General features: G+C 33.7%; 5 protein-coding genes across 5 annotated transcripts; 3 read left to right on the plus strand and 2 right to left on the minus strand.

Annotated features, from left to right (window-relative positions):
• The first annotated feature begins 1,739 nt into the window (after positions 1-1,739).
• Positions 1,740-2,157, plus strand: LOC141686411 (secreted RxLR effector protein 161-like). Its single transcript, XM_074491450.1, has 2 exons — positions 1,740-1,886; positions 1,999-2,157. The coding sequence occupies exons 1-2, from the start codon at positions 1,740-1,742 to the stop codon at positions 2,155-2,157; spliced, it is 306 nt and encodes a 101-aa protein (XP_074347551.1).
• A 750-nt stretch (positions 2,158-2,907) lies between these two features.
• On the plus strand, positions 2,908-7,362 carry LOC141707097 (glutathione S-transferase L3-like). Its single transcript, XM_074510088.1, has 10 exons — positions 2,908-3,174; positions 3,273-3,344; positions 3,908-3,968; positions 4,103-4,189; positions 5,104-5,202; positions 5,284-5,386; positions 5,466-5,542; positions 5,757-5,864; positions 6,819-6,899; positions 6,979-7,362. Exons 1-10 carry the CDS (start codon positions 2,966-2,968, stop codon positions 6,988-6,990), a joined length of 909 nt encoding a protein of 302 aa, XP_074366189.1. The 5' UTR covers positions 2,908-2,965; the 3' UTR covers positions 6,991-7,362.
• Positions 7,363-7,605: 243 nt separating this feature from the next.
• On the minus strand, positions 7,606-13,109 carry LOC141707098 (protein TONNEAU 1a-like). Its single transcript, XM_074510089.1, has 8 exons — positions 12,952-13,109; positions 12,251-12,380; positions 11,059-11,147; positions 9,881-10,003; positions 8,487-8,608; positions 8,367-8,392; positions 8,132-8,288; positions 7,606-7,841 (listed from the first exon to the last, which is right to left on the minus strand). Exons 1-8 carry the CDS (start codon positions 13,036-13,038, stop codon positions 7,790-7,792), a joined length of 786 nt encoding a protein of 261 aa, XP_074366190.1. The 5' UTR covers positions 13,039-13,109; the 3' UTR covers positions 7,606-7,789.
• Positions 13,110-13,967: 858 nt separating this feature from the next.
• Positions 13,968-14,905, plus strand: LOC141707099 (large ribosomal subunit protein uL10c). Its single transcript, XM_074510090.1, has one exon. It carries the CDS (start codon positions 14,099-14,101, stop codon positions 14,774-14,776), a length of 678 nt encoding a protein of 225 aa, XP_074366191.1. The 5' UTR covers positions 13,968-14,098; the 3' UTR covers positions 14,777-14,905.
• A 2,979-nt stretch (positions 14,906-17,884) lies between these two features.
• On the minus strand, positions 17,885-22,380 carry LOC141707100 (enolase). Its single transcript, XM_074510091.1, has 17 exons — positions 22,192-22,380; positions 21,975-22,038; positions 21,433-21,497; positions 21,312-21,359; positions 21,113-21,199; positions 20,954-21,034; positions 20,493-20,594; positions 20,336-20,416; positions 19,869-19,943; positions 19,642-19,704; positions 19,471-19,548; positions 19,041-19,235; positions 18,796-18,846; positions 18,619-18,707; positions 18,459-18,510; positions 18,307-18,363; positions 17,885-18,230 (listed from the first exon to the last, which is right to left on the minus strand). Exons 1-17 carry the CDS (start codon positions 22,255-22,257, stop codon positions 18,150-18,152), a joined length of 1,335 nt encoding a protein of 444 aa, XP_074366192.1. The 5' UTR covers positions 22,258-22,380; the 3' UTR covers positions 17,885-18,149.
• Positions 22,381-25,734: the final 3,354 nt, after the last annotated feature.

The following is a 25,734-nucleotide window of genomic DNA, read 5'->3' on the forward strand; positions in this document are numbered from 1 at the left end:
TGGTTATTCATCATCTTGGCGGAATTAAAATTATTTAAAGTTAAAAAATTTCAAGAAATGAAATTTTTTGAAAATTAAAAAATTTCAAGAATTTTTTTAAGAACTCGTTTCTTTCTCCGGATCTTGATTTGTATGTTAATCAACCAGCTCTGATACCAATTGTTAGTCCCAAAGTATCGTAGAAAGGGGGGTTGAATACGATACCTACAATATTTTTTGATTCGTTACAAGTTATTCGTTATAAGTACGGAATCAAAATAGACACAAAACAATTCGAGGAATATATTATTTTATTAATATAATCCTTGAGGTTGCTACAATCTAATCAATGAATTGATTAGCTACAATAAATTCAGCAGCTCAACTTTGTGTTTATAAGCTTAATAAATGAAGTTCTTTAATGGAGCTCCCGTAAAAATACTTTATGTTGAACTGAAGAAGATAATCAAATAAATTTACATTCAATTGTTGCTATTGTAGTCTTCAATCTGTATTGGACAAGTGGCATCATTTTATCCACACAAACCAAATCAATTGCTTCATTTTAATCTAAATAATCTTCCAAGTGCTAACTGGCGACTAGAGAATCTCAACCTGCGACCACAGACTTGGTTTGCTAACCTGCGACCACATAGTCTCAACCTGCGACCACATAGTCTCAACCTGCAACCACAATTGCTTACCGCGACCACAGAGTTGGTTTTGCTAACATGCGACCATAATTGTTAACCTGCGATCACAAAGTTGGCTTTGCTAACATGCGACCACAATTGCTAATCTGCGACCACAAAGTTGGCTTTGCTAACCTGCGACCACAATTGCTAACCTGCGACCACAATTAGTTTTGCCTTAGTAATTTTCTTCACAACTCCAACCTGCGACCTTTTGCCTTGGTGTATTTTCTCTGTCTCCAATAGCTGTAACAAAGAACCATTTCTTCTGTGTTGCTGAATTAAATATTTTCTGAAATGTTGATATTTGGTACACTGGTCTGGTTCACAAACAACTAACATGAACTGATTTAATTCAATTCCTTTTGCACTGCAAAGCTGATACATATTGGATGGTTATTTCTAACTTTAACCACTGAACCCCTGATCTTCAATACTTCAAATCAAACCATGTAACTGATACTGGAATTCCTTTGATCTCTTATTCTTCATGGATGCTTGAACATATTAATAAACTTCTTCCCATGACTTGATTGTAGACTTAGAGAGTCATTTGCATCATTTGATTCTTTGTATTTATCCAGTCTTCATCTTTAGGGTTCCTGTGCTTCACAATTTAATATTGTTTATTTATTTATATTTCATGTTGAGTTATAATTCCTTGATTACATGTTACATTATATTATGCTTTACAAGGGGGAAGAGGAAATGGTTTACAAATTAAAGAAAGCTTTGTTCGGTCTCAAGCAAGCTCCGTGTGCATGGTACAAGAGGATTGAAGCTTATTTCTTGCGTGTAGGCTTTCAGAAGTGTACCGGTGATCATACTTTGTTCACGAAATCAGCCGTAGGTAAAATTTTGATAGTCAGTATTTACGTATATGATTTAATTTTTACTGGGAATGATGTGCACTTGTGTAATGAGTTCAAAAGTCAAATGATGCTGGAGTTTAATATGTCTGATCTGGGAAGAATGAAACATTTTCTTGGAATATAAGTGTTGCAGAATTCGAATGACATTTTTATTTGTCAGAGAAGACATGCACGAGAGATATTGACAAGGTTTGAAATGGCAAGTAGCAATGCAGTAAAATATCCAATTGGAACAAAGTTGTCAAAGGACGAAGGGGGGACTAAAGTCGATGCAACCTTGTTCAAACATGTAGTTGGAAGTCTCATGTATCTAACTGCAACTCGGCCTGATTTAATGTATTATGTAAGCCTTATTAGTAGGTACATGTCAGGGCCAACTACTTTGCATTGGCTGACAGCTAAGAGGATCTTAAGGTATTTAAAAAAAGACAACTGATCTTGGTATTTTTTACAAGAGAGAAGAAGGAAATGCAAAACTTGTGGCGTTCACAGACAACGGGTATGCTGGTGACATTGATGATCGACAAAGTACTTCTGGATATGTGTTCAAGATAGGAAATGGGGTTGTGTCATGGTCCTCTAAAAAAACCTGTGATGGCTCTATCAACAACTGAAGCAAAGTACATTGTGGCAACTCTTTGTACGTGTCAATGCATTTGGCTTAAAAGGATTCCGGGAGAAATTGGGATTGTGGAAGATGGTGTTACTGTAATTTTTTGTGATAACAACTCTGTTATTCAGTTGTCCCTAAATTCAGTATTTCATGAGAAAAGTAAATACATTGATGTGAGATTCCATTTCTTGAGGGACTTAGTGAATGCGTGAGTTGTTGAACTAATTTATTGCAATACTGAAGAGCAAGTTGCAGATTTGATGACCAAACCTCTGAAGCTCGAACAGTTTGAAAAACTTCGTGTTATGCTTGGAATGGATAGCGTGTCAGAAGTAAGCTAAATATACATGTCTAGCTTAAATGAGGGAATGTTACGTTTTGTTTCTAAATAAATATTTATCTAGTTATTTAGGTAGCTCAATAAAATATATTCTTTCGGGAACATGGAGTTTCTTATTATTTAGGATTTGTTTGTGAGTAGATAGACTTTATTTCGGTGGATAGAGTTTCTGAAATTCTATCCAGTAGGGTATTTTATCTCGAGTCTTTGTAAGGCTTATATAGCCATCTATTTTTTGCTGATTAATAAATGTTCCCTTGGGTACCGTAACTTTTATTCCTCTAATTTCCAACAAAAATTACATAATAAATTCAGTATAATAAAAAATAAAAACTTATAAGAATATTCTAGAAACACACTAAAATAAACTATAAAATATACTACACTGAATTAAATAAGAAGAATAAACAATATACAGCCATAGAGTGGTTGAATTTATTTTTGTTTATCAATCCAGAATCCAGGAAGAATGGCAGCCCTTAATACGAGCTGCTACTGTCATCAGATATCTAGAACTTCAAGAAATGTATGTATTTTATCTATCTCTCCTTGTTCTTTATACCCATCATCAAGATTTTATCAAAACAGCTTAAAGATTCAATCTTTTCCTAGTTTACAACATACCCATTTCAGTAATTATGCTCCTCAGAGAGCTCTAGTATCAGCAGTTGCAGCTAGGTATATGTTCTTGTTTTTTTACAGTTGTTTTGTTTTACATTTTATTTTTCAGTTTATTTTAATGTCATGTTGTGTATTAATTATTGTTTGGCAAAAAGCTTGCAAGAGGTTCTTCCACCTGCTCTTGATTCTACTTCAGAACCACCTGCAATATTTGATGGTACCACAAGGTTAGACTCATTTTTTGCTATTTATCAATGTACATATTAATATTAAATATTAAATATTAAATATTAAATTACGAAACCCTCGTGGGAGCTAGAAATCCGGTTATATAACATGTTATCAGAGCTTAGTCATACGAGATATCTTGTACTTTCACATTGGGGGATCTTTTGTTTGTTTGTAGCTCCTTGGTGAGTTTGTGCCCCTTGACTAATGACCACTTGGTCTAGTAAAAAATGGTATGCCTTGGGATTGTTAGGGTGCTCTTACTTGTACAAGGAATTGTTAAATTGTTAAATATTTTGTACTAATAAATATAAAGTTCAGGGGTAGTTGTTCATCTAACATAACTTTGTTTTACTTTTACTCTCGGGTTCAATGTTGCTTGAGACTTTGAGGTACCACAAATTCCTTAAAACGTCTCCAATTTTTTATAAGGGTAGTGGCTAAGTGCGGCTGTGCAGCCAATGTTTTTAATAGATGCTCATAGTTTAATTTTTTTTATTAAGATGTTCAATTATTTGATTACCTTATGTCGATTTGCTTATTGAAGTTTTCTTAATTGAAGGTTATATATATCTTATTCATGTCCATATGCACAACGCACATGGATCACTCGGAACTGTAAGGTTGTTTCATTATGCAAGCATTCATTTAGTGGATTTCAGGATTCCATTTTTCTTTCTTCCTTTTGTGTAACAGGACTAGTTGGTTGACCAAAAAATTAAATTATTGGATATGTTTTGCTATCTTTCGGAAACAGGGTTTACAAGACAAAATTCAATTGGTTCCTATTGACCTACAAAACAGACCAGCTTGGTACAAGGAGAAAGTTTACCCCGCAAACAAGGTGATTTTTTTCAGACAATTTTCTTTATGAAATGTTATGAAGTGAAAAAACAATATGTGATGACCGCGCCTTTGCAAACTAACTCAGGTTTGTTTACTGAAACACAATGAATAGTCCAATTTTGTTGATTCTAGTTTCCTTATATTGTTTTATTATATTCTCAGATTCTTTTAAGAATCTCATGGCCTGTACACGGATCCCATAAGGATTGTCAAGTGTCCACCTTACATGTACTGGAATCTGTCTAGTCTTTATAAATGTGCCCTTTGACTGAAGAACCAACGACTCTGCATTTTAAATCATATGTACCGAGTGAAATTGCAGTCGGATGTATAGGTTTAGCTCTTCATGTTATTATAATTGAATAGTAGGCATTTTAGGGGAAGGAGTGAAGGACCAGCTTTCTAAGATACTCATTTATTTACATATAGACCTTAAGCAAAGTTACTAAATTATAGTTTCAAAGTATATTTCTTTATAAAGCATCTAATTTTTTTAAATTTTGCTTAAATGTATTTTAAGAGATATTTAGTTGCTTATTTTATCTTGATTTAGTGCCATATGTTTGGCTCACAATTGTCACATTCAAGTCATTCAAGCAAGTGTGCTACAGATCTAACTAAAAAGGTGTAAATAATTCTGGTTAAATGTTACCGCTTTTGAAATGTATGTCAATTGTAAACTACATAAATAAAAAATAAAAAATATATAGAATATAATTTAAGTGTGGGAGGTTTCCAAATAAAAATGCAACTAAAAGTAAGTTACAAAAGTAATAGTCGCCACATGCCCATCTTTGCATACCAGATGTCTGGTTTATGATGTAAAACTTCTGAAATATATGAAAAAAGATTGAAGTCGCAAATTCTTGATTTGAAATTCAAATAACAAAAATGCTGTAATACTTAATTCAGGTCCCTGCTTTGGAACACAACAATGAGGTCAAAGGAGAAAGTCTTGACTTGATTAGATATATTGATAACAACTTTGAAGGGCCTGCACTTTTCCCGGATGTAAGATTTAAAGCTTCTCTTTTTATATATGAAAATAAAGTAGTCTTGTGTTCTTTAGTGTTTGATTGGTGGTGAATGTAGGATCCTGTTAAAAAGGTTTCTGCAGAAGAACTGCTAAACTACATCGACTCTTTTCGTAAAGCTGTAATAACATTCTTTAAGGCAGATGAAATGAGTGAAGCTGGTGAGTGAACACTAGCTTTAGTTTGTGATACTTGCATACAAAGCTTAAAGTATCTGATGATGATTTTTCCTTATATTAGCTGCTGCCTTCGATTACATAGAAACGTCTCTTGCTACATATAATGATGGACCTTTTTTCCTTGGCCAGTTCAGTCTGGTAAGCGTATAAGTTTGAATATATATATATATATATATATATATATATATATATTGTCATCTGTAGTCTATAGTTATGTATTCCTAACTGGGATTATAAACCTTGAGAACAAGTTATCGTATCGAATTCCAACTAGTTGTATTTCTAGCTTGGTATTGTTTCTCTTACTCTGTTTTAGTATCTCTTATCCACATCTATATATGATACTTACTAGGTGGACATAGCGTATGCTCCATTTATTGAACGATTCCAGCCCTTTCTGCTGGAAGCGAGGCAGTATGATATTACCAAACAAAGGTCAAAACTGGCAACATGGATTGAGGTAACTTTACTTTGAAGTGTACTTGTGTAATATATCCTTAAAAATTGTTATGACTTATGCATATTATATACAATTGTTTTTATATTTAGGAAAATTGATTGAAAGAGGGAGAGAGACTAATCCAAGCTCATATATTTTACTGCTTCTCCTTATACTTACATAGTACAATCTAAAATATAGGGACGGAAAAGTTAAGTGTCAAGGAGTAATAAGGATCTAATCTTGAAAAAACAAAATCCAATAAACCCAAATGTGAATTTAGATAATTTTTTAAGGTAAATGGACAAAGGCAGGTGCTGGTCCTGCTGATAGTGGAATCCAGAGGAGGACAGTAGACGGTTCACATTTATCTTAATAAAAGTGTACCGCATAGATTAAAAATATTCTGGCATAATATAGTTTTTCTAGCATCATTTTTGTCCAAGACACGATAATCGATTGACTAATCAGGAAGCCAGGTGAGGCGTTGTCGCCTAAATTAAACCAGGCGAGGCGATTTCCCTTTCCCTTACCCTTACCCTCGATTAGATGATGGCAAGTCTTTTGCTTAATCGCGCCTTTGTGAAATAAAAGGACATCTTTCGTACAATTTATAATAATTAATAACTACTTTAAGCCTCTACATTACCATGTTTTTTTTGGGCCACTGATTTACATGCCAAGTAAATTAAGAAACATTGGGTTTATGTTAACTCAGAAGATAAAAAGTTGAACTTTGTGAATATAATTGCATACCTTGATATTACTGAAAATGTTACATGGTTGATGGTTGACACTTTAAACCATATTTAATGCACAATGTATTGATATTTCTACATAGAAAGAAAATGCACATAATGAAAGCAGTAAATTATCCTTTTATCTTTCATAATAGAACTTTGTATCATCATGAATAGTACAATTATCTGTATTAGTTGTTAGTCATTAGTGTGAATGTGCAATCCTCTTACGTAGGAACTGAACAAGATTGGAGGATACATACAAACCAAACGTGACCCAAAGGAACATGTTGAGAGCTACAAAAAACGTTTCTTGGTACAGCAACCATTTGAATCATAAATTATTCATCGTAACAGTCATCCAACTATTTTTTTGACCAATGTTGCTTGTGCAGGTTGAGAATTGAATTTCTGGCGCTCGTTCTTGATTCAGAAAATAAAACAGAAAAAGAACTTAGAACTTGGAATCTATTATGTGCAGTGTATTCTAAATAACAAATTGCTTGAAAGCTTACAAATGAAGTTACGCTGTGAAGAATATACAATTTCCTAATGCCGATTAAGAGTACTACACATGCAACACATTTTAGTTCTTCGGTATTCAACTTCTGACCGAAATATGGCTGAGTGCAAATTATCGCTACAAATTTAGTTAGATTTGTTTTCATGTAATATGCATAGTAACAAACTATATAAAGAATTGTATAGAGCATCACTCTGTGCAATAAGCTACGTCAAATGTTCTTCATTAGAAAGTGCCCAATCATTTTAAAAACGCATTCTTAGTTTTGACCGAGAAAGTTCTAAAATAAAATGTGATCATGTTTTTACTAGAAAAGTAACACAAAATACATTTTTAAGCTCAAGAATTGTCTTTAAAAGCCTATTCGACTTCATTATAAGAACCTGCCATGTTTATGACTTGCAGAGTGGTTACTTGTGATCATACATGATTTCAGCAAAATTATCACTTGGTAGATAGACATAGTTATCATGCAAATAGTTTAAAACACAGTTCCCTGTGAAAAACAACCTAAGCTCACTGAGCATTAGAGGAAAAGGTCATACAACACATGATCCAGATCTACTGTAATAGCAATTATATAACATATCATGATCACTTTACTACCTACGTTCGGTAGCACAACTCATAGATTATAATACACCAAACGTTACATGCAGAGTACTCTCAAGATATCAAGGAGACTACATATGATCTGGCCTTCCATCATCTTCAGTGACTCCATCCCCACCATGCCTGTAACCAGATTCAGCAGATGACTTCAACAAACTATAAAATGTAACTACATTTTTTTGAACTGTATATACACGCGCACATGTGTGCGTGGGTGTGTAACACATGCAAACACATAGCTCGAAGTCAAGCAGCTGCATTTCAGTTATATAATTTCTACTTCTTAACACTTCATGTTTGCTTATCCTACTAGTTGAGCTGATAGCCGATTTATAAGTATATTCTTCCAACTATCACTAGCACACCAAAAAAAGTAAAGAAAAACATAAAATAATTCTTAGGAAGATACACACCGCCAAGAAGTTGTCAAATTACGAGCCTTTCTGTCCAAGTGAAGATTTTCCAAGGCAGATGATGCACCATCTAATTCATCCGGATGTTCACTGTTGTCATATCTCCAGTTGTATTCATCTTTCCTGTAGCCTGACATGGACGATGCCCCTCTCCTGTCTGGAAGATAGATTATCATTTTACTGGAAGTTGCAAGATGTGAAGAGGACGAGATGTAATGGAACCTTTAATACATACCAGATGACTGAGAAACAGGACCCGGCCTTCATATCCATAAACCAAAAGTTAAATGTCAATTATAAATTTAAAAAGGATAAAGTAAATGAAAGGAATGATTTTAAAGTAGGGGTCAAGCACCTTCCCAAGGGAGCTAAGCCACCCGCTACAGTGGACGAAGGTGGTCTTCGACTATTTCTAGAATCATATGACTCTGTATCTGGAGTGGTGGATCTCCTGGTATTCATGGTTTGTGATAAATTCTACAAAAATATTAAACACACGATCAGTTAGAAGACCAAGTTCAAGTCATTATTACATAATAACAAGATTTGTGCATTAAAAAAACATCCTCTCTTCTATATCCCATTTTTACAAAAAATAAAAAATAAAATACATACATATAAAAATTATAATAGTAGTAAAAAATTATGTAGATTGGAGGCCATAATTTGTTTTCTGAAGTGATTATGGTAAGAAAATATCCAGTCTACTGCACCATGCCTCCATCTGATAACTGATGTTTTGTACAGAATGCCTAATTTGTAATATCAAGATTTGTGCATTCTCAAAAAAAAGTCAACTTATTTCTTAATATCCATGTTTAATAATATTTAGATACATAAGAGTCTAAGAAGCAGGGGCACTTGGGTCACATGCCGAGTCCCCGTGTCGGATACTTGGACACACGTATCCCGGTATCGGACACGCGTTCTTCCACGATACAAATTTGAAATTTTATTTTCAGCAGTTGTAATCAAAATCTAAGTCAACAAACTACTTTCACAAAATAAAGTATCCATCTCTATTAGTTATTACAAAATTATTGATTCTCATATTCATTTTTGCATAAATTAAAAGATTTTAGTTGTCTTTTTGTGTTTTGGATTAATAAATTATGCATTTGATTCATTTTTAGTTTTATTATAAGTTTTAACATATTTAGCATGAAATATATGTGAATTTTTTATTTATATATGCCGAGTAAATTTATGTAATTTTACCCTGTGTAATAACTTGTGTAAATTTGAAGCCAGAAATTGCTTTCTGAAGTAATTATGGTAAAAAAAAATATACTGTCTACTATACTGCACCATGCCTCCATCTGATAACTGATGTCAGATACAGAATCCTATTGCCTAATATGCATCCTAGATTCGACTTATTGCACTTTCAGTACAAAAAAAAGACTTCTTAAATAAGTTGGTCAATGAAGGAGATATCAAAATCTGTACATTCAAATAGAACCAAACTACTTAAGCATTGTTGCTCGCCTGTTCATATGCCTGTTCATATATGAAGAGCTTTGAGTAACTTAATTGCTTAGTGCTAGAATGTCAGACAACAAAGACTTCTAGATGTTGGTATTATTAAATCACGAAATACTTTGTTGTTGTACATAATCAAGGTGTCAAATAAACTTGCTAAAATATGTACTTAAATATTATGTGGAGTATGATTGGCAGTATGATTACCAAAAGTCTTATAATATAATTTAAATAAAAATAAAGCTGGAGTGGTAAAAAAAGAGAAACCTCATATTTCAAAAATCCTTCAAGAACATCCAACAGCAGAGGGCCACTGTCTCCATTCCTGTTAAGGTCATATCCGTTCTTGTTACTGAAGTCTTTTAACTCGGATTTCCATGAATCCTTTTGCTGCAAAGATTTTCAAAACAATGTAAATCATTAGTTTATACATAACCTAAAAACGTTATAAATTTAAAGCAATTCACTCCACTCAAATACTCAATTCCACAATTAATTGTCATTTGTCAGTTTATTAGTTGGGTAATATGATTACATCACCCAACTAGGCTCCAACACACATTATTACTCACTTTTGGAAATAGTAATTTAGGATTTAATAAATGTTTAATTTGTATAAAATCACTTGGATCGATAATTTTAGTTCGATTTCTTCCAATCATGTCATGTATTACGCATCTACAAGCAATATTTTACCAAACTCTGATTATTGTCTTCATTATTCAAATTGCAATCTATTAGATAAAGTCATGCACTCAAAAACAAATCCCTCTTTTGAATAGAAGAAAGTTACCTAGTAGGACTCTATAATTTATACTACCAACTAAACTAGGTGAGGGTAAGTTACGTTACATTTAGACACTTTAAAAAAGTTGCTACTTTTCAATATATTATCATTATAAGTTCTCTATAAGTCAACCTAATTTAAGATAAAAAGCCAACGAGTTCAGCAAAATTTTAAGAATGAGAAAACAAACATTTATGCTATATTGGCAGTTGCTATACAACAATACACAGTTGTCTTAACATAAAAGAGCACGGACTCGTATATAGTACACATAAATAGTTAAGAAGATATCTACACCTTAATGGTGAAGCCAAAGCGGACATTCCATTAAGTTTATTTTGGTGTACAAAATTATCTCTACTCTTTTTTGATTATTTACTTATTAAACTAATTAGCAGGCATTATTGATGAAAATAAACTGATAAGCAGCCCATTAATACATATGTTACCCCGACTCTGCTACGGGAGGCGGACACGGGTGAGAATTTAAGTGTCAGATTGCTAGTCTTTAATAATTTAGGATTCGTGGGTACGGATCCGAAATTAGGTCAAAGTCTTTATATAACACACATAATTGTAAGAAAAAAAATCTAGAAATTCATGATATTGACCTAAAGGACCTACACAATATTCATCAACAAAAGTAGTGAGAAATTACCATATTGCACTCAGGCAAATACACTTTTAGGGTGTGGTTGAGTTGTGCCCAGTCCAGATATTCACATATTAGTGCAGTTAAAAGCCTCCCTGCAGACAAGTGGAAATGCATTTTGTTATCATTAAAAAAATGCAGGTGTAGGGAGGGAGCAAAGACATTTACTGCATACTGTATAGTAAATAAGAAAGAAACTACACACACATGTTTGTGTGTTTCTAAAGGGAGAGAGGTATTACATTTACAATAAAGGAACCAAAGAAATGAAACAACATACAAATGAATGTAAAATATGAGTAGGGAAAGGGGATAAATATTTAAAATCAACGTCAAAAAATTTCCATCATCAGTTTGTCAAATACGCGAGGATTACGTGAGTACTTGAGAATAAGGAAACAGTCTAAGGTAAAACCAGTTTGTCAAATATTGGAGGATTACGTGACTTGAGAATAAGGAAACACTCGAAGGTAAAACCTCTTAAAATGTTCGCAAACTATCTAATAATCATTACGACCAGTGTCAACCATCTTTATGTTTTGCTAATTAATGTCAAGCATCTTTAAACCCCACTACCCAGAAAAACTAATTACATCAAACATTTCTGAGAGGAATATAATAAAGATCTTGATAAATTCCAAAAATATTTTCTTCCTTTTTTTTTTAATTTGTCTTGCCCATAATTTACTGATTTATGCAAGTTTCTTAATAGTTGCTATTTGTTAGATACTAAATATTAAAGGTGTGAATAGGAAAAATTACCTAATAGATAGTACTATAAAGGACCAACTTCTTAAGTTGTGGAATTCATTTATTTTAATTTTTTAGTGCTGATGAAGTGAAAAATTACATGTATATGCGTGTCTGAAGAAATGGATTTCCTCTGGTGGATAGTGCATTTAAGCATACAAGTATCTTTAAAGACTAAAACATAGAACTCTGGCATATCACTGAAACTCTTAATGAATGTGGCTTACATATAAATATGTCAAAAAATTAAATTAAAGGATTTGTCGTTCTTTGATAAAAAAGACGAGGATCTAAATTAGGAAAAACCCTATCAAGAGTAGGAGTGAAATGTGCTCTGAAATCAATTAATTAAAACATTATATTTTTTACAACTTACAAGTTCCAAAAACAGCATATAATGAAAGAGAACCGTAAACGTATAGTTTGAAACTAGAATTGGACAGTGAACCTGAAGGAGATGAGTGAAGTTTTTTTGCACGATCATTGCAGCTACCCAACAGTGCAGGAGGTAAACCTTCTTCATCAACTGCCCTGTCCTCTTCCTCGATAGCCTCAAATACGCTAGCTCTCAGCTCAGCCTTTAAGACATCAATGCATCAACCATGTAAACAAAATTTAAGCAGGTATTTGGAAATATACTGACTGTTGCATACAGCGATCATAATGTAAAAATCTTGCTGGTAAATCTCAACAATATATATAACGAAGTTATATTGCTTTTCAATTGTTTTTTGATAAAAAGATTAAACCCCTTTATTCATCCCACAACACGTTTGCAACTCAAAATTTATTCAGCAGGACATAGTATTGCATTATTTTGCTGTTTCTTTACAAACTAAACCAATTTGACAGATAAAGTTCGGAACTAGAAATGTTTATATTCCACATGTATAATGTTAAATTGAACACCGAAAAGGGGGAATTTAAGCACAAAAACTCCAACAACATTGTAGAACTACTGAATTAGCATAAAAAAAGTAAATTACTTAAGTTGATCTTTTTCACTTAAGAAGCTAATCTTTAACAAATTAATGTTAAAATGTGTGTGAAAACAGGCAAGGAAACACAAAGATGGGAAGATCTATGGAGGGAGGGAGGGAGAGGGAGAGAGAGAGGGAGAGAGAGAGGGAGAGAGAGAGAGAGAGAGACCCGAATCTTGGCGAGAACGCCTTTCTTCTCAAGGGATTTGGTGACGAGGGTCTTGAGCTCCATCATTTCTCGAGTATAATCGTCCATCCTTCTACCGCACCGCTCTTCTGCAACTCTGCTCCTTTTGCCTTTGCTTTTTTGGGTGTAAATAATGTATGTGTAATTTACCTTATAATATTTTCAAAATTGAAAACTTCAATTTCTGTTCTCATTTTCAGTATTCTTTTTGTTTTTTCCGGTAAAGTTAAATAGGAAGAGATAAAATGATGATCTTTTCAAATACAAGAAATCAAAAAAAAATGATAGGGTGTTGTATTCTCTATTTTTTTATTTGACGCTTTAAATTTTGCATAAATTTTAATTTATTTTTATTTAATAATTAAAAATATTATTTATAATCAATTTAAAAATAAATAACAAATAATAAATATTTTAATTCAAACAAAAAAAAAATTAAAAATATATTTCTGCTATCCGGTTAAAACACATCGAAATGTGTCAAGAATCAAAATGTCACATAAGAAATAATAAATATTATGATCTCATATATTTTTTCCTCATTTTTTATATTTAACACACAAAAAATTCCCGAACATTATCGTAATTGAAGGAAATATTCGTAAATTTAAACGAAGGTCATGTAATGTAATAATTAAGTATTTTAACATGTAATATTTATATTAGAAAACTTTAGATACTAACATCATTTTAAAAATTCCCGATTAATTCTTAAAAAATATTTAATCAATTTAATTTTTGAAATTTGATTAACATTTATAAATTATTTTTGAAATATATATTTTATAATAAATAAGATAAATATTTAAAATTTTATTAAATATATAAATATATTTAATTTTTATTTCGATTAATACTTAATCGGTAACTAAATCGATTAATAACCGATTAGTAACTATTCACAATTGTTACGAAGAAATTAGATGTTCACTATTTTCCTTGCAATTTTTTATTTTTTGGGCATTGTGTTCTTAAAACTGGTTAGCTTGTATAATTGTTGTGCACTTGTGTAACTTTACACACAGTCACACACATAGAGAAACATAAGATAAGGCAAAACAAGAACTCAAACCCCAACTGAACCCAATCCTGTGCTTGTTCCTCTCTCTCTCTCTCTCTCTCTCAAAAAATGGAGACAGCCCTTTTGTCCACAACATTCCCCTCTTCATCTCACCCACTTTCCTTACAAACCCATTTCAACAACCCCTTCTACACTCTCCCCATCAAACCCCTAACTCAATTCAAACCCTCCACTTCAATCCGCTCAGCCATCAGTCGAAACAAGAAAGAAGAGACTGTCGAAACCGTAAAACAGCAGCTCGAGAACTGTCATTTACTCGCTGGAATCAAGTACAAAGGCTTTACTGTTCAGCAATTTCAACAACTTCGTGCTACATTGCCTGAAAATACCTCGCTTCTTGTTGCGAAGAATACGTTGGTCTTGAAGGCTATTGAGAATACGGAGTGGGAGGCGTTGAAGCCGTGTATGAAGGGGATGAATGCGTGGATGTTTGTGCATAGTGAGGAGATTCAAGGGGCTATTAAGCCTTATAGAGTGTTTCAGAAGGAGAAGAAGCTGGAGAATGATTTTGCGGGCGCGGTGTTTGAAGGGAATTATTATAAGCCCGAGGAGTTTAAGACGTTGGAGACAATGCCGACTAGAGCTGAGGTTTATGGGAAGTTGCTTGGAGCTTTGAAGAGTCCGGCTTCCGCTGTTGTTGGGACATTGCAGGCGCCCGCTAGGGATTTGGTTATGGTTTTGAAGGCGTATGTGAAGAAATTGGAGGACGAGAGTGGTGGACAATAGGCGGGGATGAATAAGTGGAATGTAAGTTTGTTTGTCTGGTTAAATGGAGGTTACTTTGAGGGTATAAATGTTGTATAACTACTTGTTTTGTTTAACGATAATTTGTTGCAATGCAATGTTGTTTATATATATTTGTCGAAATGCATTTCTTTTTGGTGTATTAATCTTATTGATTGTTGCAGCTGTACTATGGATGCTTTAGTTATAGAAGTTCTATTTCTCAATGTGAGTGTGTTGTATTCACATGATGCAGATATGTAAATGCTCACACTCCCTTGAACCTCGATCTCTTTTTACCAAGAGAATGGTGATATGCCCGCAAGAGTTGACTCAGTTGGTTAAAGAGGGGATAATTATCCTCTTGGTCACCGGTTCGAATCCCACGGTATTGCGTGAGCCCGTGGGGTTTACCCAGTGCGCACCCAAAGGGTAGCGGCTGCGGGTTCCCTACGATATAAAAAAAAGAATGGTGATATCCACTATGCTAAAACATTAGGTTTTATTATTACTTTGTTTTACTTGATTCATTCCCGCATATGCTCATGTTTGTATTGCACTTTTCTGCAAAAGCAATTGGCAGTGACAACAATGTTCTAGTGTAGCTCTAAGTCTCTAGATACTTTGTAAAATAGTGCACTAGTAATGCTGTAATGGAATGAAGTTGTAGTAAACTAGTAGACATCCATAGTTCTTCTGGTATACTTGTACTAGACATCCATAGTTCTTCTGGTATACTTGTACTCTTTACTGACCTTAGTATACTTGAACTCTTTACTAACCTTGGCAGTGTGAAATAATTGTCAAACGCTTAATCTTAAGATTAGTTGTTTACCTTATTGGGCGACATGTAAAGATTTTAGTTTTAACTGATTGAGTTGTACTTATTAGCAAATTATCTTGCTGCCAACAACAATTGAATTTTGCATCACATACAATAAATAAACCACTATAGATTTTAAGATATTCTATGTGCTAGAATATAGCATGTTAGCTAGCTACCTCTACTTTTCTTGCTCATGTTAAAGAACTAGTCTTCCAGAAATGCATGACTTGGCTATTCTCTTTGCTATCTCTGTGATATGTTTTTTAATTTTCTGTTTAGGTTGTATCACCTTATGTATTAAGTCGTTAATGTCACTAGCTTAGGCTAGATAATATATAATATCTTCTTCTGCCAGAGATTTGTAAGCCCGTTTATATAATCAGATAAATAACATTTGAGACTTGTGTAGTTATCTAGCAGCACTACTCTAATGCAAGAAATTGTTCGGAAGGAAGTCTCTGTTATCAGACTCATCGTAGCTTTGTAAAGAATTCCGTAGATGAATATTTCATTTTTCCCATTATCAATGATAGTTCTCTTAGAATCAGCAGAGCACAATTCTCCTAAGGTCCTCGAGACGATTACAGTTAGCAGCACCAGTCCTTGTATCAGCCTTACAGGATGAGGAACCATGGGGAAACATAATTTAGTGTTATCTTTGGAGCCATATGATCTGGACCAAGTGAAGGAAGATAATGTAAATCACTTACCTAATCTGAGTTAGTTTCGAGGTATATCTTGTTTCATATTACTAAAGCGCCTCGATTCTGAACCACTATCATAATCCATGTGATGTTCTGTATTCTATTCTCCCCTAATTCGTACTCAAAATTATTTTGTGCAATTTTAGATGCTCTTTTGCAGCAGTTATTCTCAAGGTTGAGGGAAAGGACAGATCATAGGGAGTTTCAGGTGTGAGTTTCTTCATTATGCAAAACTTGATAACATCTTCATTTCGTCTTCACCCCTATTAACCTTCTGAAAAGTTGAAAATTAAATCTGTATTTGAACATCCTTCAGTGGCTCAGTTCCACCTTTTTAGTTTACTAGGGTATTTCTTATCAAGAGTTATGCATGTCGATCCTCCTGCTTCAGACCCAATTTTTTTAGGATTCGAGGTCATGATAAAATAATTCTCTCATATAATCCAACTCTGGTTCACATATAACATTTAAAACTTGCACAGGAGAGGCATCATTACCAATTTATCTTTTTAATTAAAGTATTATACCTTCACAAACAGAGCACTCCTGTATCTTTTGTTCGATTCCCCCCTCTTCTCAGCTTCTGCATTCATGTAATTTACGGTTACAAATTTTTTACTGCTCGATTAGTTGAGGTATACTACTAGCAATATATCAGATTCATTATCAGATTGTTAGCTGAGCCATCCAAGCAGAAAGCTACCCAACAAACCCTTGGTTCAGATGCCACGTGTTTTGCAAAGAAATGTTACTGGTGTTTGGGGCTGCGTTTCTCTCAGTCAATTCCGGTCGAGTCAATGTTAGTTTTGCTTTGGCTCGCAATTGCAATGTAGGTATACTACTAGAAATAATTATCAGATATGTACCTCAATGTTGGCAAAGGCATCTAGGCAGAGCTACCTGACACAGCTTGACTAAGATGCAAAATATTTGCAAAGAAATGTTATTGGAGTTTGGGGCTGCGTTTCTCTCGGTTAATTATGGTCTATTCAATGTTTTTAGTTCTACACATGCTCACAAATTGTGAGTCACAATTGGAGTTTAGTTATATTACTAGCAATAATTATCATATTTGTACCTGATTGTCAACCAAAGTATAGAGGAAGAAAGCTGTCCGGAAAACTTCTTAGATCAGATGCCAAATGTTTGGCGTTTGGAAATGTGTTTTCTCTACACTTGCAGGGTCATGATAAATTTGCATAGTGATACTACTAATGTGTACAACAGAAAAATCATGTCCTGATCAGCAAAGACAGAGAGAGCTTTATCCACTCTTTAACGAAATTATCAGAACTTGAAACTATATACGAATTCGGTGCAGAGGCTTGAACGACTAAAAACTACTCTATTTGACATTCTGGCTAGAAGTTTAACTAAAATACAACTGCTTATTACCTACTGTAGAGCTAAAATATACTTGGGCAAAAAAAAATTAAGGGAAGAAAGATATCTATGAAGAACCCGATAATTTGGTTATCAGAATGAACGCGCGAAAAAATAGTTCAAAAGCCCAAGCTCAGTGACCGTGATTATACACAAACCTTGTAGTATGAATCTAGCTTTGCAAACCACACACAAACATAAATATGAACTCACAAAATATTTAGCAATTTAGAAAAGTTAAGTCACTAACTTTCATTTGGTCACTAAAAACACTCTGCCATTTAAAAGTTTCAGTTAGGTGTTTAGATCCGGGAAACAAAAACCTATGTCTCGATTATTCATTAAACCCCTTCACGATACTAATTAAAGTTGACACGGTTTACACTCAGAATATTATTTGGCACAAGTTAACCAGAATCCAAGTGCATAAAAAGTAATTTTTTTTGCTTCGTAGCCTCCAACTCTAGTAGGGCTCAACTGGCATACGGAAGTTTGCTCCAGCATACACTGCTTCCGACCCTAGTTCCTCTTCAATTCGCAAAATCTACATAAATACAATATGTTAGTTTTCATGCCTCGACACAAATCCATATAAACAATGGTCAAGTGATATATGAAACCTGATTGTATTTTGCAAGACGCTCAGACCTACACGGGGCTCCAGTTTTAATTTGTCCCTGTAAGTTTTAAGAAGAAATATTAACAGGATCAAAATGCAAGTTTGTTTGAATAACTATTAATATCAATAAATGTGACTACTCTGGATACTTACCGTGGACAAACCCACGGCCAAATCAGCAATAAAAGTATCTTCAGTCTCTCCACTGCAAAACACACAAGAGTATATTATGTAATGGTATTACATAAATATTATCATACAGAATAGATACACAATAACATTTCAGTATTTAGCATTCAGGTTATCATCAAACCTGCGGTGACTGGTCATTACTCCCCAACCAGCCCGTTTGGACATTTTCACAGCTTCGATACTCTCAGTGACTGAACCAATTTGGTTAACCTAGGAACAAAGAACTGAGATATAAGCAACCATGCTGATTGTTTTTACATTAAAATCATGCAGCTCTGACATAAGTGTTAATGAATACCTTGAGAAGAAGGGCATTGCAAGTTTTTTCTTTGATTGCTTTCTCTACTCTCTGTGCAAGGGAAGAATAAAAATGGATTACTACCCAAAAAAAGAGTATTTATGATTTAGTTACATAGGTTGTGAATCCAAGCAAACAAACTTTAGCCATGACAATCAAGGAACCATGTAAAGACCAACCATAATACAAAAAGAGGTTAAGTTCCAGATTGACAAGAGAAATAATGCTACTAACAATCTTCTAACCTTTGGGTTTGTGACCAAAAGGTCATCTCCCACAATCTGCACTTGCACTCCACATTCAGCTGTCATTTTACCATAGTGCTCCCAGTCATCTTGATCGAACGGATCCTCGATCGACACAATAGGATACTCAGACACAAACGACTTGTAAAGATCTTTTAGTTGATCTCCTGATATCTTTTCTGAGCCATTATTGTTCTGCACATCAAGTCAAGGAAAAAATATAATACTAACTATGGACGGCCTGCATGAAAATTGAAATAGGTATCTTGCTTTACCAACATATATTATCTTCATATGCATTGTAGTAAAAATGAAGTTATTACACAATTCTAGTATGCTACAACTTCAACTAACAGTATACATCTGTAGTCCGTTCATATTAATTGATGATGAAGGTCTTATGTTAACAACACAAGTTTAAAAAACCAACCTCCTCCTTAAAATTCAGATCATAGGTCTTGTCTGTTCCATAGAACTCAGAAGCAGCAACATCCATTCCAATAACAACCTTTAAGAAATATATCAAGAGCCTCATGTCACGAAAAATTGCACAAAAGAGATATACTGGGAAGAAATCACATATAAGAAATAAATTACTTACTTTGCCGGTGTAACCAGCTTTCTCAATGGCAGTCTTGAGTAGCTCCAAACCCTCCTTGTTTTGCTGAAGTTTACAGAGAAGTATGAGGGAATAAACAATTGAAATTATTACTACTTGCATATAATATTATTAAGAAAGGCACAACAAAGTTTCACTGATATTGTCCGACAAAAAAAGTCGTCTCGCTGATATTTGAAAAGTCTCACTGATATTTAAAAATTCCTGACCTGAATATTAGGAGCAAAGCCACCCTCATCACCAACATTAGTTGCATCCTGGCCATATTTCTTCTTAATTACAGACTGCAACAAGACAACATTGTGAGTAAAGTGGATAGTGCAATATTGATATATTGATTATCATTTCAAATGCCGGATTAAATTATCATATTTCTAATTCTCAAAATTGGCCTAATATTCGAGCTCCCTGAAAATTGCCCAAATCATGATCTCTGGAAAAAATTCAAAAATGTCACTGGGACCACATCCATAATAGTGTTTCCAAACATGCTAACATAGCATAAATCTAATTTATAAAAAAACCAATGCCATGGTAAAAACATTATATCGACCACATCTGTCAAGGGGCTTTATGCTACTTGATACCACAAGTCCATGACTATACAAGAAGAATGGCAAGATATTTAGAGAGTGTGTGAAAGAGGAGAAAGATAAGATAAAGTACTGCAACTTGCCTTCAAGTTGTGGTATACTTCAACTCCCATCTTCATTGCCTCTGAGAATGAAGAAGCGCCTACTGGAAGAATCATAAACTCCTGCAACCAAAAAAACCTCAATGAGAACCACAAACTAGTAGACAGTCCTAATAATTTTAAAGGGTTGGGAACATGCCTGCATAGCAAGTTTGTTTCCTGCATGTGATCCACCATTGATGACATTAAAAGCAGGAACCGGCAAAACCAACTTCTTGTTACCAGCTAAATTTGCGATATGCTGCAATTGATAATCTGAATATAATCAATTCTAGTTTATTTCCTGAATACAGTTTTCAGTTGACAACTAAGAAGACAGCAGGCCAGATTTTAGTTTAACTACAAACAATACTTGACTGACTAAGAGAAGACAGAGAGCACAAAAAATCATTCATACTTCACATCAATATTATCTACAAAATACGTATGTATCTAATTTTGAATCAGTTAATTATAGAGAAAGATCTGACAGGGAAATCAGGAAGACGGGACTGTATAATTCAATGGGAGAAACAGCCTAATCTATGAGGAAATTATTGCAACATGCACTTCACACAACAATAACGTATCCAGTAATTTCGTAAAAGGAAAACAACCTACCTTGTAAAGAGGAATATTCAGGACACTAGCCCCAGCTTTGCAAACAGCAAGAGACACCGCCAATATAGCATTTGCTCCTAGCTGAAAAAGTACAAGAACAATTATGACTACCTCTTAGATGTTAAATCTGTACTACACCACAAAAAAAATGTATATTACCTTCTGTTTGCACCATCCCCACTCATTAACAGTTCCATCGAGCTCTTGGACCATAAAGTTATCAATTCCTGTTTGATCAGTGGGGTCCTACAGTATAAAATTGATATGACTAAAAAAAGATACAGAATTCTAAACCACTAAGTAATATTCAAGACATATAAACAAGTGAAAATGGCATGTATAACTAAATCCCACAAACCTTGCCGATCAAAGCAGGGCCGATGATAGAGTTGACATTTCCAACAGCCTGGATAAACAGAAAAAAGCATATTAGCACAAGAAAATACATGTTAAATTTTATGTAACGGTAAACTGCTTACCTTAGAAACACCTTTTCCAAGGTAGTCTGATCCTCCGTCTCTAAGTTCAAGAGCTTCGTAAATTCCTAAAACAACATATACACTCTTAAGCTTTCTATTCAACAATACATAATGCCGATAACAAGCAACAATTGAGGATTGATAAAAGAAAAGACATCCAAACAAAGAGAATAACATTAATCAGCAAACGACACGTGCCGCGTATTTGTGTATATCCAGTATAATTTGCCACTTCAAAATCAGTATACTAAATAGCATTATATTCCGATAAAAGTTGTGTTCCGAGTTTCGAGGTTCAATTACTTGTTTAATAAAAACCTAGGGAGGTTGTAAATGCAAACAAATCAAAACTAGTGCTCTAGAAATAAAATTAAACATACAGTTAAACCTCTTTAAAGATATTACTTTAGCGAGTTTGACTATGTTGGAACCCGAGAAAAATATAATTTTAGCGAGGTTAATATTTTATGGATTATTACTTCATCGATTATGTATATATATATATATATATATTGTATGGTAAAAAATATCGGTGAACTTACCGGTTGATGCGCCACTTGGGACAGCAGCTCTGCACCAGGTTCCATTTGATAAACCAACATCAACCTACCAACAACAAAATAACCGATTCAGTAAAAATATAATAATTGATTTTCAATTAAATTAAATTAAAAAAGACATGAAAACAACAATAGTAATACAATCGATGAGAAAAACAAATATAGTAATAAAAAACAATGCAGAAGACTGAAAAGAAACCTCAACGGTAGGATTGCCTCGGCTATCAAAGATCTGACGAGCCTTGATTGATTGAATTGTAGCCATGTCTAAGCTGCTTTTGGATCTGAGTGTTGGAGAGAAAGAGATTATCAGAGAGAAAGAGAGAGATGTGTGTTTCTCAGAGTGATAGTTGAGCGCAAAAGTGGTTTTGGTTAGGTAAATTTAGTTTTATAGCCGCCTGTTTTTCTTATAAATGGCAGTGTGGTCCTGTGAGTTGTGGGGTCATGGGTTTTAGACTTTTCGTGATTAAGAAGCCAGAGTTTATTGTCAGTTTAATAGTAATAAGAAACTAGCCGCGCTCGCAACGGATTTCCTAAAATAATGTTTTGATTGTTTCTTATATTTTTTTATTTAATATTAATTATTCTAAAATTCTGAATAACAAATATAAAGAATCCGCTCTCTTTTCAAACATATTTATAACACTAATACCATTCCTCTTGTATAATTTCCAACCGAAAACGATCCTAAATGCAAAAAAGGGGAGAAAGTGTTGAAATCTAAATACAGATTACTAACTTGTTAAAAATGATGGTCTCGATGGAGGAAGAATGGAGATTCTTGGAATAAAAGGTGGAGAACTAGTTAGAACCTGTGGTACTTCTAAAACCACTACCGGTCAATCTAGAAAAGGTGGAGAGAGAGGGAGAAATTATAGATAACAAAAGCTGACCGTGACTATAAAAAAACACCGACAATCACAAATGTTGTTGAAGACCAAGGTATTCTACAGATATAAGCTGGTACTGAAGTAAGTCAATTTTTACAGACATTGAAGTTTAAAGGTAAAAAGACAACTTTGTTCTACAAGGATCCTAAAATACAAGCATTTGATTCTGAGGTGAGTAAAAGGATTTTTGAATGGGTAAATTCAGGAGTTGATCTTGAACAACTAAGGTTTATGGAAGAATAATTCAAATCTTTGAGACCAATAACTGTTGATAGTGTCTCACCATATGAAGATATTCCTGGTCAGAGACCAATTAAAGGTGTAGTTATCAAGGAAATCAGTCAAACTGAAACTGGAAGACATGTTCTAAGGTCTCAAGCCATATTAAATGTTGATATGAGTTATAAGGGAAAAAAGAGATTTGGTGATAAGTCAAAGTCTAAGCCTAAGTCAAAGTCCCAGAAGAAATCAGCATCTACAAAACCTCAAATACTAATAGATCCAGTCTATTCAGTAAGTCAAGTTCATGATGATGCTGATGAATGAAAAGTTCTTGAAAATGAAGCTAATTAGGTTCACAAGAATAGAAAGGTAATTCCTGGATCTGATTGAGATGAGAAATTGTAAATTATTCCAACCACTATCAATGCTCAAGTTGAGAAATAACTGCTAAAATTCAACCAGTTACAACCACTGATACTACTCAAGTTGTTGACAGTACAATTTAAGGAATAAAAGCTGATCTTTCAAATCCTGACATGAATTTGAACTCTGATTCAAAAGGCTCAAACTCTGATAAGCCAGAGTTAATTCTTGAAGAAAAGAATAAGTTGTTATGGAGAAGCAAGACACATGCACCTAAAAGAGATTCTATAGAGACTATCAATAAAATCTATAGTGGTATCTCACAGTCTAGAAGAGTTGGACGAAGAGGTGGCTTAGGACTTCCAAATGCTGATACTTACACAAGCAATGCTTTGATTCTAAGAGAGCCTGAAAATCTAACAGGAATATGAGAGAATGTACAGCTTGAAGATTTACAGAAGATCATATTTGTTCAGATAGTGCTTGATATGTTTGATACCAACAAGCCTAAAGAGAAGATGTTGTATTTTCTGGAATCTGGGAAAAAGTTGAAGATTTCATAGGAACAATGAGAGACAAACCATGGAAAGAGATATGTTATAGCGTTACTAAAGTAATCAACTCTACAACTTCCAGATGGTATGCTTATCTGAATAACCTAATATACAGGAAGCAGGGAAGAATGACTTACAAGTCAAAATACACTCCAAAATATATTGATGAATCTGGAAACATTGTTGATATGTGTTAGATATTAAGTGCAATAAAATATAACACAGAGGGGGTTTGAATGTATTTCTTGGATTTTAATTTTATTTTGAAAGTGTTTAGATTAATTTGAACAAAGCAAATATGAACTTGTAAAGATAAACTGTTTGACAGTAAACACACAACATAATTTATAAAAAACTCACTTGATTGTATTAATAAAATTTGTTTTATTACAAATCTATGTTCTTAGAGATAAGAATTCAGCTAAAAATCTTAAGAGAATATCAGATTTTTCTAGATATGTTTCTAAACTAAGTACCCGTGCATGCTTTATAGACCAACATCACAGGATTAAAAAACTTGCAATAAAATGTACTAACACGGTTTATAAAGTTATCTTGTCTATTTCCTTTTCTGGTGTTAGCAAATATGTGCAGAATCTTGTAGGTATGTGACAATTCTTTGTCCGGTGAATCTTGGCCCTTGATCTTGTATTCTTCAAACTACTTTTGTAGTCTTTCTAATTTAGTTAATAAATTGTTTGTTGACTGATAATCTTGAATCTTGAACTTGTCTCTTCAAACTACTTTTGTAGTCTTTCTAGTTTAGTTAATAAATTGTTTGTTGACTGATAATCTTGAATCTTGAACTTGTCTGCATTCTGAATTATGAGATAGGTTGTCAAGGTCTCCTTTTGTTCTGTAGAAATGTGGCATATCGATAAGTGAAATGACTTATCGATATCTTGAGTTCTAGATATATATAAATGACTTGTCGAGGTCTCTAGTTCTCGACATGTGGAATAGCTTTTTGATGTCTCTAGTTCCCGATAAAGACTTTTGACTTGTCGACATCTTGAGTTCTTTACATGAGGATTTTTTACTTATTGATATCTCTAGATCTCTACATGAAAAAATAACTTGTCGATACCTTCAGCTCTCTATATAGACATTTTGACTTGTCAATATCTGAGATCTCTACATGTAGGTTGACTTATCGATATCTCTTGGGACTTCTCGATAAGTCATTTTGGACTTCTCGATATCCCTTGATCTGTGAATTGTCAATATATGACTTAGAACATTTTTTCTAGAACAATTTTATTCAAATCCAAGTTGCTATACTTCTCTCTGAGGCATGATCAGGAATTGATCTTCTTCCAGAGTTTATTCCTTAGCTTGATGGTTGTTCACAGAAAAATCTCTCAGTCTAATCTACTAAATTTTTTTACAGACTCAAGGAATATAATTACAGAATACAAATATAGATTATCATACAACTAAATCTTAGGTTTGTCAATATGACTTAGGCTTGTTATGTATAGGCATGTCTTGCATAACAATCTCCCCCAATTTGTGAGAAGATTGCTTGTCACAAATTCATGTCTGATAACAAGATTAACCCCAAGCTAAAATCAATTACAATAAGATTGACAGATTGACAAAATATAATTTTATACAACTTGCAGTTACATCAGTACATAATTACAAAGCTTAGGTAAATTTCTAATAACCAGGTTCTTTTTTAATGAGGTCCTTGAGTTTGACTAGTACTTC

The sequence above is a fragment of the Apium graveolens genome, chromosome 2, assembly GCF_009905375.1.
Source record: "Apium graveolens cultivar Ventura chromosome 2, ASM990537v1, whole genome shotgun sequence".
In the NCBI taxonomy this organism is placed as follows: Eukaryota; Viridiplantae; Streptophyta; class Magnoliopsida; order Apiales; family Apiaceae; genus Apium; species Apium graveolens.